Source organism: Gekko japonicus, unplaced genomic scaffold (genome assembly GCF_001447785.1).
Source record: "Gekko japonicus isolate JY-2015 unplaced genomic scaffold, Gekko_japonicus_V1.1 scaffold1429, whole genome shotgun sequence".
NCBI lineage: Eukaryota > Metazoa > Chordata > Lepidosauria > Squamata > Gekkonidae > Gekko > Gekko japonicus.
In genome coordinates, this window is record NW_015167091.1 from 119,543 (window position 1) to 133,031 (window position 13,489).

At 41.2% G+C, this 13,489-nt stretch overlaps 1 protein-coding gene across 1 annotated transcript in view; it reads left to right on the forward strand.

Moving 5' to 3' along the window:
• The first annotated feature begins 2,431 nt into the window (after nucleotides 1–2,431).
• The window catches only part of BRWD1 (bromodomain and WD repeat domain containing 1), a 91,201-nt gene continuing 80,143 nt past the window's right edge, over nucleotides 2,432–13,489 (forward strand). The window contains exons 1-8 of the mRNA XM_015412882.1: nucleotides 2,432–2,505; nucleotides 2,721–2,779; nucleotides 2,929–2,958; nucleotides 3,170–3,229; nucleotides 4,477–4,627; nucleotides 5,637–5,735; nucleotides 7,342–7,502; nucleotides 9,652–9,873. Of these exons, the coding sequence (XP_015268368.1) occupies nucleotides 2,433–2,505; nucleotides 2,721–2,779; nucleotides 2,929–2,958; nucleotides 3,170–3,229; nucleotides 4,477–4,627; nucleotides 5,637–5,735; nucleotides 7,342–7,502; nucleotides 9,652–9,873 (855 nt within the window). The 5' untranslated portion in view covers nucleotide 2,432. The remainder of the gene's footprint in view (nucleotides 2,506–2,720; nucleotides 2,780–2,928; nucleotides 2,959–3,169; nucleotides 3,230–4,476; nucleotides 4,628–5,636; nucleotides 5,736–7,341; nucleotides 7,503–9,651; nucleotides 9,874–13,489) is intronic.

The following is a 13,489-nucleotide window of genomic DNA, read 5'->3' on the forward strand; positions in this document are numbered from 1 at the left end:
CAGTGGTCTAGTATGGGGGGCATGTGACATCCTTTGCTAGGAGTCCTGCTGCATGTTCCCCTCTTGGTGCCTCAAGACCTGCTGTCTCCCTGCATAACAAAAAGAAAGTTGGCTAGAGGCTGGGACTCGGGCATTCACCTGTAGGGCACCCTGGGGTGAGTTGACTTCAGGGCTCCTTGTACTCACACCTCATGCTTCTGTTGGAGTTGTTACTGAATCCTTCTTCCTTGGCCTTTGGTGCTCCGTTGGGTGGGGGTGGTGTGAGAGCTGTGGCTGCATTGTCAGAAAATGGCTGGCTGTGCCTGCATGTGCAACTCAGGGGGCACTACTCTGATTGGTGCGTGTTGCTAGGGATGCCAGGGTGTTCACAAAGGGGCATGTCCCCCCCTAAAACTACAGTACTACTGTACTATTTGTCAGATCCCCAGTTAAGAAACTCTCCACAACACTTTTGGCAGTGATGCTTTATTAGAGAGATGCTTACTTATAGGAACTGGTTCTTTGTCAGGACTGAAGAAAGCATACGAAATTCAGAGCTTATAGGTAAAACCCAATGCACCCCACACCCCATGCATACATCAACATTTGGCCACTAGCATTTCTATGACAACCCTGACAGATATACAATGTCTTATCTACTCTAGCCTAGTGAAAGAGTCTCCAAGGCCAAATCCCATGAGAAAAGGCCGAGGGGTACAACTTGAGGAATAATTATGGCTACTACAGGCAGCCACTCAACCCACACACACTCCTCTCAGGAATTCCCTCCCCCCTAAAGCATGGCAAGGTGAACAGTGAAGAAGAACGAAAAGAAGCGAAACTGAAACCTTGACACTGTTACCCCAACAGCCAGCTGCCATTGCAACAGCAGCCCTCAGGGTTGGGCTGCCCAATGATTCAGTGGAAGTTTACTTTTTTGTAGAGATGGGTGTTTTCTTTTGTGTATTATTGATGGTCTTTGAATATCTGGATTGTGTATTTGATATTAGGATTTTTATCTGTTGGCTGGCTTTACAAGCTGTTGCTCAGGTACTGGCCAGTGATTTTATAGGCAGTTACTTTATTTGTGCTGGATGATTTTTATCTTTAATAGAGAGATTTGATCATTCTTTTCTCCTATATTTACAGTATTTATAATATTATTTGTATTTATTGATGTGAATTTACTGTATTATTAACATTTTTGTTGTATTTATATGATTTCCCCCCCATGTGAATCACTTAAGACCATATTTTTCAGGCACACAGGATACAAATAAAATAATGATTAGGATTCATATTAAATATATGTCAGACACCATCTCAACCCCAACCTGTCCTTTATGTCTTGAAGCTTGATGTGGTATCTCACAAGATATAAATTGTTTCCTTTTAAAGTTCTGTATGGAAGAGACTTGTGTCATCTGACTGCATTATATATCAATCATTTTGAACCAGGAGCAGCATATCCTTATATTGTTTTCTCACATCCAAACCTTCTTCCTTCCCCGGTACTTATTACTGCAGCTTTAGGCACTGAACACGGTGGGGATTACTTCACTGTATACCAGGTATGGTTAAAGTTAATGTAACCGTTAAAGGTAAAAAGACGGCAGTGGGTTACTGAAAAATTAAAGCCGAAGGGCCGCGCATCCACGTTTTGGGAGCAAGTGTCACGCCGTGGCGTATTCGGAACTTTCTCCCCCCACAAGTAGAAGCCGAGAACCGTAGTTGTGTGGTTGAGTGTCAGACTGGAAGAACCAGGTTCGTTGGATAATGCACGCTCGCTCGCTCTCTGCTCAACATACCTTAAGGTTGCTGTGAACATGAAATGGAAGGAAAAACCAGGTATTGTGGGAGGAAGAACCGTATACAAATGTGACAAACCAGATTCTCCTCAGTCACAACAGATTTCAGTCCACTTCGCCTCTGCCCCTCTCCTCCAAATGCTCTTCTTCGACACCAGTCATTAAAATAGAAACGTTATCTCCTTCCGCGCTTTGGCCATTTCGGTTCTTCCTCACAACAGGCGCTTGCTTTCCATATTAAATTGCACTTTCTACACTACAGTATGTTAAAAAAAAAATCCGATTCGATAGTGGGTGGATTACATAACGGTTCTTTCCCTTCTGCCCCGTCAGCTCCTGTGTCACTTGCTGTAAAAGGGACTACTTTTTGCCTCTCACTCGCGACTCCTAACCCAGCACTGGCGGACAGACATCAGAGCCGTGTTAAATTCCTCGGCAGTAATGGCAGCTGTGCCGAAAGATTATCTGGAGCGCAAGAACTAGGGTGGCGCTCGTGAGTGAGTGCGTGCGCGCTCCCGCAGGACTTCTTTTCCGTACACATAGAGCGGAGGGGGAACGCTGACAGGACTATGTCGAGCCAGGCCTGGCCCGCTGCGCCAGACAGAGAGCCCTAATCTTGTTCTGGCAACGGTGGTGGCTGCGGATATGGCCGAGTCCTCGTCAGCCGCCAGTTCTGCCTTCAGCACCGGCAGTGTTTCCCTGCCGCTCATTGAATCAGGTAACAGAAGCGAGAGAGAAACGCTGACGGAAAGAAGAGCGAGACGGGCAAGACAACCGCGCGGGACTTCCCGTGCCGCCATCTTACTGTTTCTGGTTGTGAATTACAGTCACCTAAGGGGATCCCCCCCCCTCCCTGCACTCACCACCTCCCCCCCCCAATATAGCCCAGCCCCCAAATTAATCTCTCTTTCTCTGTGTGTCTCTCTCTTGTAGAACTGTACTTCCTCATAGCTCGCTTCTTGACCACTGGGCCTTGCAGGAGAGCGGCGGAGGTGAGTCCTCCTCTTGAAACTGCACCCCACTCACCCCGTCCACTCTGCGCGCACTGAAGGGCTTCATAGCGCCCCCCTCGCTTCAGTCAGAGAGGCGCTTTGTAAAATCCCCCCTCCCCTTAAATATCTACTTTTTTTTTCTCCTGCAGGCGCTGGTGCAGGAGTTGGAGCAGCACCAGGTCTGTGTTACTTTTTTGTGTTTAACTGGATTTCCCCCCTCTCCTTTTGCTTCTTAATTTTACCTCTCCTCCACCTTTCTCGTCTTATTATGGCACTTTAACAATCAAAGAGAAGTTCGATACTGCGGTGCAAGCATTTGTAATGGCTTTCTCTTATATCTTCTCTCAACTGCCCCTCTTTCTGATTTGCTCTCTTTTATTTCTATTTTAGTTACTTCCTAAAAGATTGGATTGGAAAGGCAAAAAACACTGTAGAAGTTATGAAGACTTGGTGAGGTTTTCAAAGGTTTTTTGTTGTTGTTTAGGAGATAATAAAAGTTCATTTGTGGAAGAAATAATATTTGTCACTTCATCGCTTTACTATACTTTGTTGAGAAGGGTTTATTAGTAAACTAGTTAACAGAAGCTGTATATGGGACTGTAAATAAACGGACTATGTCATTCCAGAGAGGAGGTGGAGCATGAGAATGTGTCCACCAGCATTTGTTTGTGCCTGTGATTTAGGATGAGGCAGCTTGAAAAAGGCTTTAGTTCTTAAATTCTACAGATTTTCTTTATTAAAAAAACCCCTTTTGTTGCAAAGTTTTTTTATTATTAGTGTCTGATTTATTTTTATCAAAAAAGGAGTTATTTTCACTAGAGGCTTGGATTGGTTCTAGATTTGCATTGAACAACTTTAAGATTTTTATTTTGAAGACTCAGCATATATTTAAGGATGCATTCTTGTAAAAAGACATCTTAATAATACCGGACCCTTCTTGTGGTCTTTGAGGTTTGTGGAGGCAGAGAGGAATTACCTGTTACGTTGCAGTGAAGATTTAGAATCATGTAACTGCTTTGTCTTTCACTTTTCCCCTTCAGATATTACAGGTAGTTAAAGCTTAATATACCCCAGTTTTGAATGCATTTTTAAGTAAGCACATTTGATTGTTACAGGTTTTCCTTTCATATCATATACTTAGGGTGGAACTCAGTTTGTATTCTTGCTTTCCTTGTTAAATAGACTGAATTATGAGTTACTTAAAAAAAAATAAAGTGTGGAGGCAGTAAGCCTATGTTAACTTGTTTGAGAATCCCTATTGAACTTTGTGGAACTGGTTTTTTAATAGATGCATAGGCTTGGGCTACAAGTAACTTCTGCTAGTGCCGCTAAATCCTGAAAATATTTACTTTAGAACTATGATATTGAGCTTAATGCTTCCACAACTTCCTCTGACAACATTTGTATTGGTTACAGTACAAAAGTGCAATACTCAGGATTCCATTGTAATGCTTATTTAGATGGTTGGCAGTCACAGTGGTATAAGACTGTTTCTTTCTGCTATGTTTGTTGCTTTTATCCCTAGCAAAGACTGTTCAGTGGTTCTGATAAATATATAGAATGGAGTGTAAAAGCAGCCTTGTGCAGTGTAGCTATGTTGTATTTGGGCCTGGGTTTGCAGCTGCTAATAGTTTGAGTGTGTATATTCATATTACCTTAGTGGTTCTTCATGTAGTCTAAATCCTATTTGTGCATAGGTCTTATCTAACAAACATGTGGCTCCAGATCACTTGCTGCAAATTTGTAAACGGATTGGCCCTATACTGGATAAGGAGATTCCACCCAGCATTCCGAGAGTGAACTCCTTGTTGGGTGCAGGGAGGCAGTCCTTACTGCGCACAGCAAAAGGTACATTCTAATTTTATAGTATGTTAAACTTTAGTCAAAGGAATATGAACGTTGCAGATGTTAACATACACAGCTAGCTTTCAAACCAGGATGTGACCATTTCTTATTCACATATTGAGGCTGTCAGGACATATTCACCTTTGAACATATGGTAGTCTTCTGTAGAAGCTCACTTTAATGCTGGGTTTCAATATACTGTTTTGATAATTTTAGGATTGCTGAACAAAAATGCCACATGTTGTTCTACATGGTGCTTCGCCATGACTGATTAATTTTTGTCTGAGTGCATCCCTCCCCTCTTCAGTGCAGCAGTAGTTGTTGGAATAATCTGTATTTTAAGAGAAGATTCTTAGCTGTGAACTTCAATGTATGATTGGCCGAGGAACCAGTGAAGTGAAGCTGGTATTTTGGCGATCAAAGGGCCAGGGCAAATGTTCTGTTTATTGAAATGCTTTTACTGCCTTTTTATCAAAGGCTAATTGTCCTGTAAACATGGTTAAGGGATTGGGAAAAGGCCTTGGGATTGTATGGTCTTTTCTCTCTTACCACAGAGAGTGATTAAAATGTGGAATTCATTGCCAGAGGATGTAGTGATGGTGACAGGAGTAAACAGCTTTAAAAAGGGTAGATTAGATAGATATATCCTCCATGTATCTATCAGTGGCTACTAGCCATATGACTGAGGGGAACCACTACGTTCAGAGGCAATAAACCTCTGAATCCCAGAGCCGGAAAGCAACATCAGGGAAAGGTCTTGACCTCTATGTCCTGTTGTTGGCCATCCGGAGGAACAGGTTGGTCGGTATGTGAGACAGGATGCTGGACTAGATAGACCACTGGTCTGATCCAGCAGGGCTCTTCTTATGTTCGCGTGTCTGTCAGCTTCTTTATGTCTAATGAATTAGACTTAATTTAATTTAATTAATACTACATAAGGAATGTCTTTTAAAAAGGGAAGCAAGGACTGTTACTGTAAGGAATCATACATACAACTGGAACTTCTTTACAGATAGCAGAAATGCAGTTTGGAAAAGCTCTTTCATTGCTGCCCTTTATAGAGGAAGACCCCCTGAAATACCCGTTAACTGTGTTCGACAACCAAATCTTGGTAAGTACATTAGATAAATATACTAGAAGGTACAAAACAGTAGATGGGGGAGGAGTGGAAAATAGTTAGAGCATAGTATATCTGGCATGAAGTATTATGGCTGAAGAATGTATTTTAAGAGTTCCATGGAAACATTCTGGAAACTCGTGGGCACGCCATGAAACTCGTGGGCACTCCATGAAATTGCTGAGCGGTCGGGTTGGAACGGATAAAAGGAAGTACTTCTTCACCCAAAGAGTGATTAACACTTGGAATTCACTGCCACAGGAAGTGGTGGCGGCTACAAGCATGGACGGCTTCAAAAGGGAATTAGATAAGCGTATGGAGCAGAGGTCCATCAGTGGCTATTAGCCACAAGGGATAGATAGGGACTCTGGGGCAAGTGATGCTCTGTCTTCTTGGTGCTTGGGGGGGGGTCAACGGTGGGAGGGCTTCTAATGTCCTGGCCCCACTGGTGGGCCTCCTGATGGCACTGGTATTTCTGGCCACTGTGTGATACAGAGTTTGGACTGGATGGGCCTTTGGCCTGATCCAACATTGGCATCTCTTATGTTCTTATTCTGTTTGTGACATTGACTGAAGTGTTATGATGATGCCTTCCTCAGTTACATTGTAAAGACACATCTCTACCAGGCTAAGATAATTATATTTTGTTCTCTAAATTTCATTGTACTTTGTTTTGTTATATCACATCGGCTAGTCTTAGTTATTATTCAAATGATGAAGGGTATGACTTTGAGGACCCACTATGCTCTTTAGTACTGTGTACTAAAATGCTTAATATCAGCTCTACCAAAGTAGGAGTAAGAGAACTGAGAAGATAGCATGAGGTAAGAATTTCTACTGTATAAGAGAGGTCAACAAGCTCTTAATACATTTTATAACAAGAACTAGATATAGTAAAAACCTGCCTGTTTTAGACAGGCTGGAATTTGTTTTACTGGTATGCTGTCTTTTTCAAACACAGAAAGACTAATTGCAGCAGCCTGTGTCTTGTAGATTTGTTTCTTGCTCACTCCAAGACCTGAACCACCAGTTGTTCTATTCCAATTTGCTTGCAAACTTAATTCTCTTTATACTTTACTCCTGCTGCTGCTGTGTCAGATGATCATTCAGATGATCATTTGCTTGATTTTGTAGAAGGCCATGATCTTGCCTTTTCTCTTCCCCAAGTCTTTATGTCGGAAACATTTACTCATGACTCTAAAGCACAGGCATTGGTGCTGGGAGAAGTGGATGAAGCTGTGCATTATTTTGTAGTTCTGTTCATTTGTTGCTGTAATTTTTGTCCATTTTAAATGTCACTATAATGGCAAATAAATAGTTGGGACTACAAGCTTGACTGCATACCTACGCTTCTTTCAACCATGACAGTGGTATACAGTAAGAAAAGGTAGCAAACACATTTTGAGGGGTAACCTTCCACAAAGTTAAAACGTGTCATGATACTTAACTAATAAAAAGGGTGATGTTCAATAAAAAACCCCCACACAAGGCCAGAAATAGCCACTGACTTATTCTTAACTTGAAGACCACATGAGTGTGAAGTTTTAAAAGAAAAGACTTAACTTCTTAACACTAATGTAATTTTTTATTTTTGTTTTAGTGGAAATAAATTATGCAAAACAATTGACCGGGTGTACAAGATCCAGTTCTTCATTTCCAGGAAGCATGTATCAGCATATAAAGATGCATAGGCGAATACTTGGTCATCTCTCTGCAGTTTATTGTGTAGCATTTGATAGAACTGGACACAGAATATTTACTGTGAGTTAACACTATTCATGTTTGTCAGGCACAGGGAAAGTTGCTTGTAATTGTCTGCATCATGCCTAATGTTTAAAACTTGGTCTTTATAAAGATCTCAGAATTCTGCTCAGTCAGAGCTTGGCAATGATTTATGATTTAGACTGCAGTGGGACCACAGAATGGACCAGGGTAGCAACAGTCTGCTAGGCTTTGTCACATCTCTGGAAGAATTCAGTGAAATGGCATGCTTTGTTGTGCTTATACTTAGGGATGGCCACAAATTGGGAAAATGCGGTTCGGCTTGTGGTCCTCATTTGTGAACCACTGACCATCATGAATTTTTAGCTGCCTCATGAACCAGTGAATGGCTTCCCCAGCATGATAGAGACACAAAACTTGCAGGGGATCTCTGGCTGACTTTCCCCTACCCACCAGCAGCTCAGCAGATATCCTGATAGAAAATCCAGGCCAACAAGGCTTTATTGAATATGTATGTTATTTGGAATGGGAAGTAACAAGTTACTTTCTATGGAAACTGTGAGCTTGCTTTGGTTGTTATTTTTGTAATTGTGTTAATTTGGGTTGTACTTCTTTGGGAAATTTATGGCTACAGTTTGCTTTAATGCATGTAAAATTAATTAGCTGTTTGATGTGTATATGCACAACAATTCTCCTTTTGTGCAAAATACTGCTCATAGAAATTGGCTTTGCTTCTGAGTGTCTGTGCTTTAATTTGGAATTTAAGGTAAAAGGCTTAATGCAGAGAATGGGGCTCCAAATGTTTGTGTTCTTTAATCAAATGTATAAAACATTTCAGTATTATTATTAACATAACTTCAATTATAGTGTTTGTGTGAGAGAGCCGTATTTTTGTCCAATACAGCAGTATAATATCAGTATAGTAAGTTTCATGAAATAATAGAAAAGCTACAGTTCCACAAAGGGATTTTTTTCAAACTCGTGACTTTCAGTTTTTTTAGTAGTCTGCTAGCATCAGAATCACACTAAGAATGAGTATTCCTCACATTTTTCCCCTCTCCACATTTTTCCAGTTCCTATGTTGGTTTATTGTCTTTCAGGTGTAGTTGGGGGGAAAAATCAGGATTTTTGAATTGAGTGCTGTCATCATTGGTCACATCACAGCACCACCACCTGTCCTTATTTTTGTTGCATATGCACAAGAAGTGAGGCTTGGCATGCTCATGCATGAGAAATGCCATTTTTGCTCCTTTGGAAACATGCCCTCCAGTCAGATGTTCACCCCAATATTTGGACATTAAAAGCTGCAAACTTTTTTTTTTTTTAAAGTTCCTATTGTCAAACAGCAGGCAAACAGAGGAACCAATTAATCCCAGTCCCCCATCTAGTCAATTGCTTTCAATTAGCTTTAGTCATTTAAAGGTTTCTGGTAGACTGAGAACAATGAAATGTTCGAGCTGGACCGCTCTTGTACAGTCTTCAGCTGAATTGGAAGTGATGATAAATACCCCCAAACCCCATAGAAATCAAATTTCGATGAAAAATAAACATAGTAAAGGAAAGGAGCTTTGGAATTCAAGGCACATCTTATAGTGCTATATCGCTACCAGCATTTAAAGAAAAATACAAATCAGAGTTGCCTATGCAAGGAAAAGGTTCCTTCTCTATCAGCAGTGAAAAGCACAAAGAGGAAAGGCTGAGTGGCTGGAAAGAGTAATGAGCGCTCTTGTACAAGTGCAAGGAAGCAAATGGCCACAGCAACACACACACACACACGGCAGAGAAAGAAAAAGGTACTACATGCTGCTAGCACGTGGGAAGAACAGTGATCCTCCCTGTGCTGTCTTATAACAGTATAAAGATATATCACTATCAGGTGGGTGCTTTTAGAAAAAACTTGCAAATTTGCTTACATAAAATAAAAATTCCTTATTACTGAGGTGGGGGGGGGGGGGGCAAGAGTGCACAGGGTGGAGTTGTCCCAAGGTTCAATTGCTAAAATTGAACTTTAGTTGCATTTGTTCATGTGAAAAATGTTACTGAGCTTTTGTGGGTTCCTCCCCATTTACTGGACTGTGACCTTGGGACAACTCCACCCTGTGCACTCTTGCCAACTCTTAAGCATCTTTGAGTGCTTGATTTGATTTGAAAGGTAGATTAAAATTTTATTCTTAATATATATCCTCAGGGATCAGACGATTGCTTGGTGAAGATTTGGTCAACTCACAATGGCCGGTTATTTGCTACGCTTAGAGGACATTCAGCAGAAATTTCTGATATGGCTGTGAACTATGAAAACACAATGATTGCTGCTGGCAGTTGTGATAAAATTATTAGGGTTTGGTGCCTCAGAACGTGTGCTCCAGTTGCTGTTCTACAAGGACATACAGGATCCATTACATCTTTACAAGTATGTTTTGCTATATATTGATTTGTTTAAAATGTGTAATCATATATATTTTTTTCCAATTCAGTTTATTTGCTTAAAATCATAAATAATTCATTACAAAACAGTATTCCTGGCAAACATATAGACATGTTTGCTTACCACTGCAAAGCATTGTACATATCTAAAATTGGCTGCTTACAGTTGTTAAATGTAGGAACCAGAATTGCAATAGAGCAACTCAGGTGTACACATCAAGCTTGTTATAGCATGACGTAAATAGGTCGTGCATGGCTTTCCACACATGCCTTTATAAGAAGGGGCAATGGATTGTATATGCTTATTTGATTCTTAGCATATGGTAAAAATACACTTGGTTTCCTCTGTCGTTAGGCCTTGACCCCCTCCTCACTTGGACGGATGAGCTTGGTACCTATAAACCGGTGACACAAGCAACCTTCCCTCTCTTAGCATCTCACAGGGTCACTCATTCAAGACTCATCCCTGGTCTCCAAATAAGAGATCAGAATAGATCCTACAATCACATTGAATGTTGTGCCATCGAATATGGACCAGAGGCATGTCTGAAAACTGATCCTAAAGGTGCAAAGGTCTGGTTTTTGGCAGTTCTCTCTTTAAATCCATCAATGTCAAAGATTGATTTTCTCAGAAAAGGACAGTAAATTTAACCAATTCCCTACCTTGCCTGACCTTTTCCTACCTGACAAGCCTAAGTAAAGACCTTGCCCTACCTGACCATCTTAAGTAAAAACCTAGTAAAAACCATTTTAAACTCATAATCCTTTGTGTAATAGTTGTCTTGTCTTGGTAAATTGGAGGTCACCAAACACAATAGACATTTCACATAAGTGTTACATTGCACTTGCAACTCCTGGGAACTTTATGATGCTTCCTGGCTCAAACAACATTGTTTCACTCACACTATCACAGCATTGTTCTAGGAGCAATCACGTCATGCTCCAAGGGGTATAACCAGACATGCGTTGTTCAGTAATTTGTGTGTGTATCTGGACGTCCAGTAACCTACACCCCCACCGAAAAGGTTGGGCTCCCTGCTTAGAGTGAGATTCTGGTTCGTTTTGCTCGTCTTCCTTCTTGGATCTTTGCTCCTTGGATAGGTAAATATAGTCTCAGAATAAGTTCCCTTCTTTGTCTCTAAGCTACCACCTTTATTTTCTGAACTTATATGTGTGTTCATATAGTGTTTTGATTTCTTTCTTTAATTCTCTTTAATAAAAACCATTTCATTAATAAATAAATTAATTAATTAATTAATCACAGCCTGGCTCATTTTGAGAGTTCTACTGAGGGAAAAATTCCTGTAAACATAGGTGGAGATCCTGCTTCATTACCCCCTCAAGCATTGTTTGGGTTTCCTGGCTAATTCCCCAACAAACTCAGGAAACCCTCACAACCACTTTGGGTAACAGATTAATGGTGGATCACGCGGGCAATCCATCCTGCACATCTGAATAATGTGAGTGCACACACGTGTTCAGAGTGCAGATGTAGGGAACCGTCCCACAGAGAACTCTCACAGGAGTGTGCTGAACTGATTGGTTTTGTGTGATTGCTTCCATCGGGGGTGGGCTTTTCTGCTTTTCATCTCTTGGTTTGTGGGGTTGGGATTTTTGAGTATTAGAATGAAGAGTTTTGTTAGAGTGTATATTTTGTGCTTGAGAATCACACGGGTAAGAAAACCCAACATTGTTATAACATTGAATATATTTTCTTGGACTGTGGAGTAGGATCCCTCCCCTCCAAAGATTGACATTTTAAATTTGGACACGATAACTCAGCTGGTTCCTGACCCTCCTTCCCCTGCTGCTCAGCAAAACCCAGCAGAGTGACAGCTGCAAGTTCCAGAAGAGTTCGTCTCCTCTTGTGGGACTGCCGAAAGCGGTCATGAGATAAATACCTGTCCCTGAGCTACGTCCCAGTGAGTGTTAGGTTCACGGTTGGAAGGACCAGCTGTGCTGCATAGGTCCTTGAAAGGGATCTGTGTAGTGGGTATAAGAACTCCTTTGCCAGGAGGCCCCGCCTACGCTGCATTTTTTCTAGAGAACTGAAATCATGTTCAAGTGCAAATTTAGATCTTCCAACAACAGAAGCAGTGAATCAGACATACTCTGTTTCTCTAGCTGCCTTGAGGAGAGACTCAGCCCAATTTGAGCCATACTTAGAAAAATCAAAAGACTAGAAATTTAAACCACCTGACTATCCCTCTCATCAAGACAGAATGCCTATTGATCTTCCCCTTCATAAAGACTTGCCTAATCAAGGAATTTCAGCAGCACATGACAAAACAGGGACAGTCAGGTTACTAGTCTCCAGGTGTAGCCTGGAGACCTCCTGGAATTTTTCCAGACTGCAGAGATCAGCCCCCCGGAAAAGGTAGCTATTCTGTAGGGTGGACTCTGTGGCATCATGCCCCACTGAGGGCCCCCTTTCCTCTCCTGAGAATCTCTCAATGAAAAAGAAAGTGTTTATTGTCTTATGGTAGCAAGTAGCAAGTATCTCTCTTTGACTCCCTGGTTTCTGGGAAACGGGGGGGGGGGGGAATGGGCACCCTCCCACACACACCCTGCTAGAACATTTTTTCCCTTCTTAGTTATCACAAAGGCCCTGCTAAGAGTGGTTTTATGCCATTTTCCGCAGCAAACTAAAACAGCAAATCAATCGTTTGCAAACACTTAATGACCTTCATTTATATTGTCGTTCAGTACATGTTTAATGATCAATATTCTGATCTGCTCTTGTTAATATTCTTGTGCATAATTTCTTTGCAATTTCTTTAACTTTCAAAACCTTTTCAAGATACGTTCAAGCTAAAAGAAAATGACTGAGCCCCATACTAATTTCGCTTTCTTTTAGAGAATCTTCATTATTTCTAGCAACTCCAAAAGGCAGAACCTCTGTGCTCTAAAATCATTTTTTCTTAAGGAGCTCCCTGCTTCCCCTTGCAAATCTCAGATTTTCTCTCCCACAGCCAGAATGCAATTTATCTATGTTGCTACAGAACTCTTTTGCACAAACTTTTCTTTGTAAAAGGAAAGCCCCAAACGCCATTCTTTTTCCAAATGCAGAAAAATAATGCCACATGCAGTATATTCATCCCTTTTAGCAAAGTGTTTCCTGCAAGTTTGTCTTGTTTAAGCAAAATGGGTTTTAGTATGTTGAACCGAAGAAAAGCGTATGAAGCAACAAGAGGGGAGGGGCACTTAAGCAAAGCTCCCCCACTAAGGGCATGTTTTTATTGCATAGCTAAAGGTTTTATAAAGTCGTGTATTGAGAAGAGAGAAAATGAAAAGTGTTTGGTGGTACCTTAGAATGCTAAGAAGACGTAGAAAAGAGAGAGAGAGAGAGAGAGAGAAGATTTAAGGTTTTCTTTCCCCACAAGCTCCAAGTTGAAAGTACCTTTTGGGGAAAGAAAAGCATTCAAGGAATTGAAAATTCACAGGTATGCTGATCTCCAGCTGGAGCCTGGAGATCTCCAAACTTCATTTATAAATATTTTTTTTTAAAGGCCACTTTGGTACGTTATGCTATCACATCCTTGCGGGGTTTCCCCCCAACCTCCTTCCCAAAATTTCCAAGACTTACCCAAATATGCAGCCTC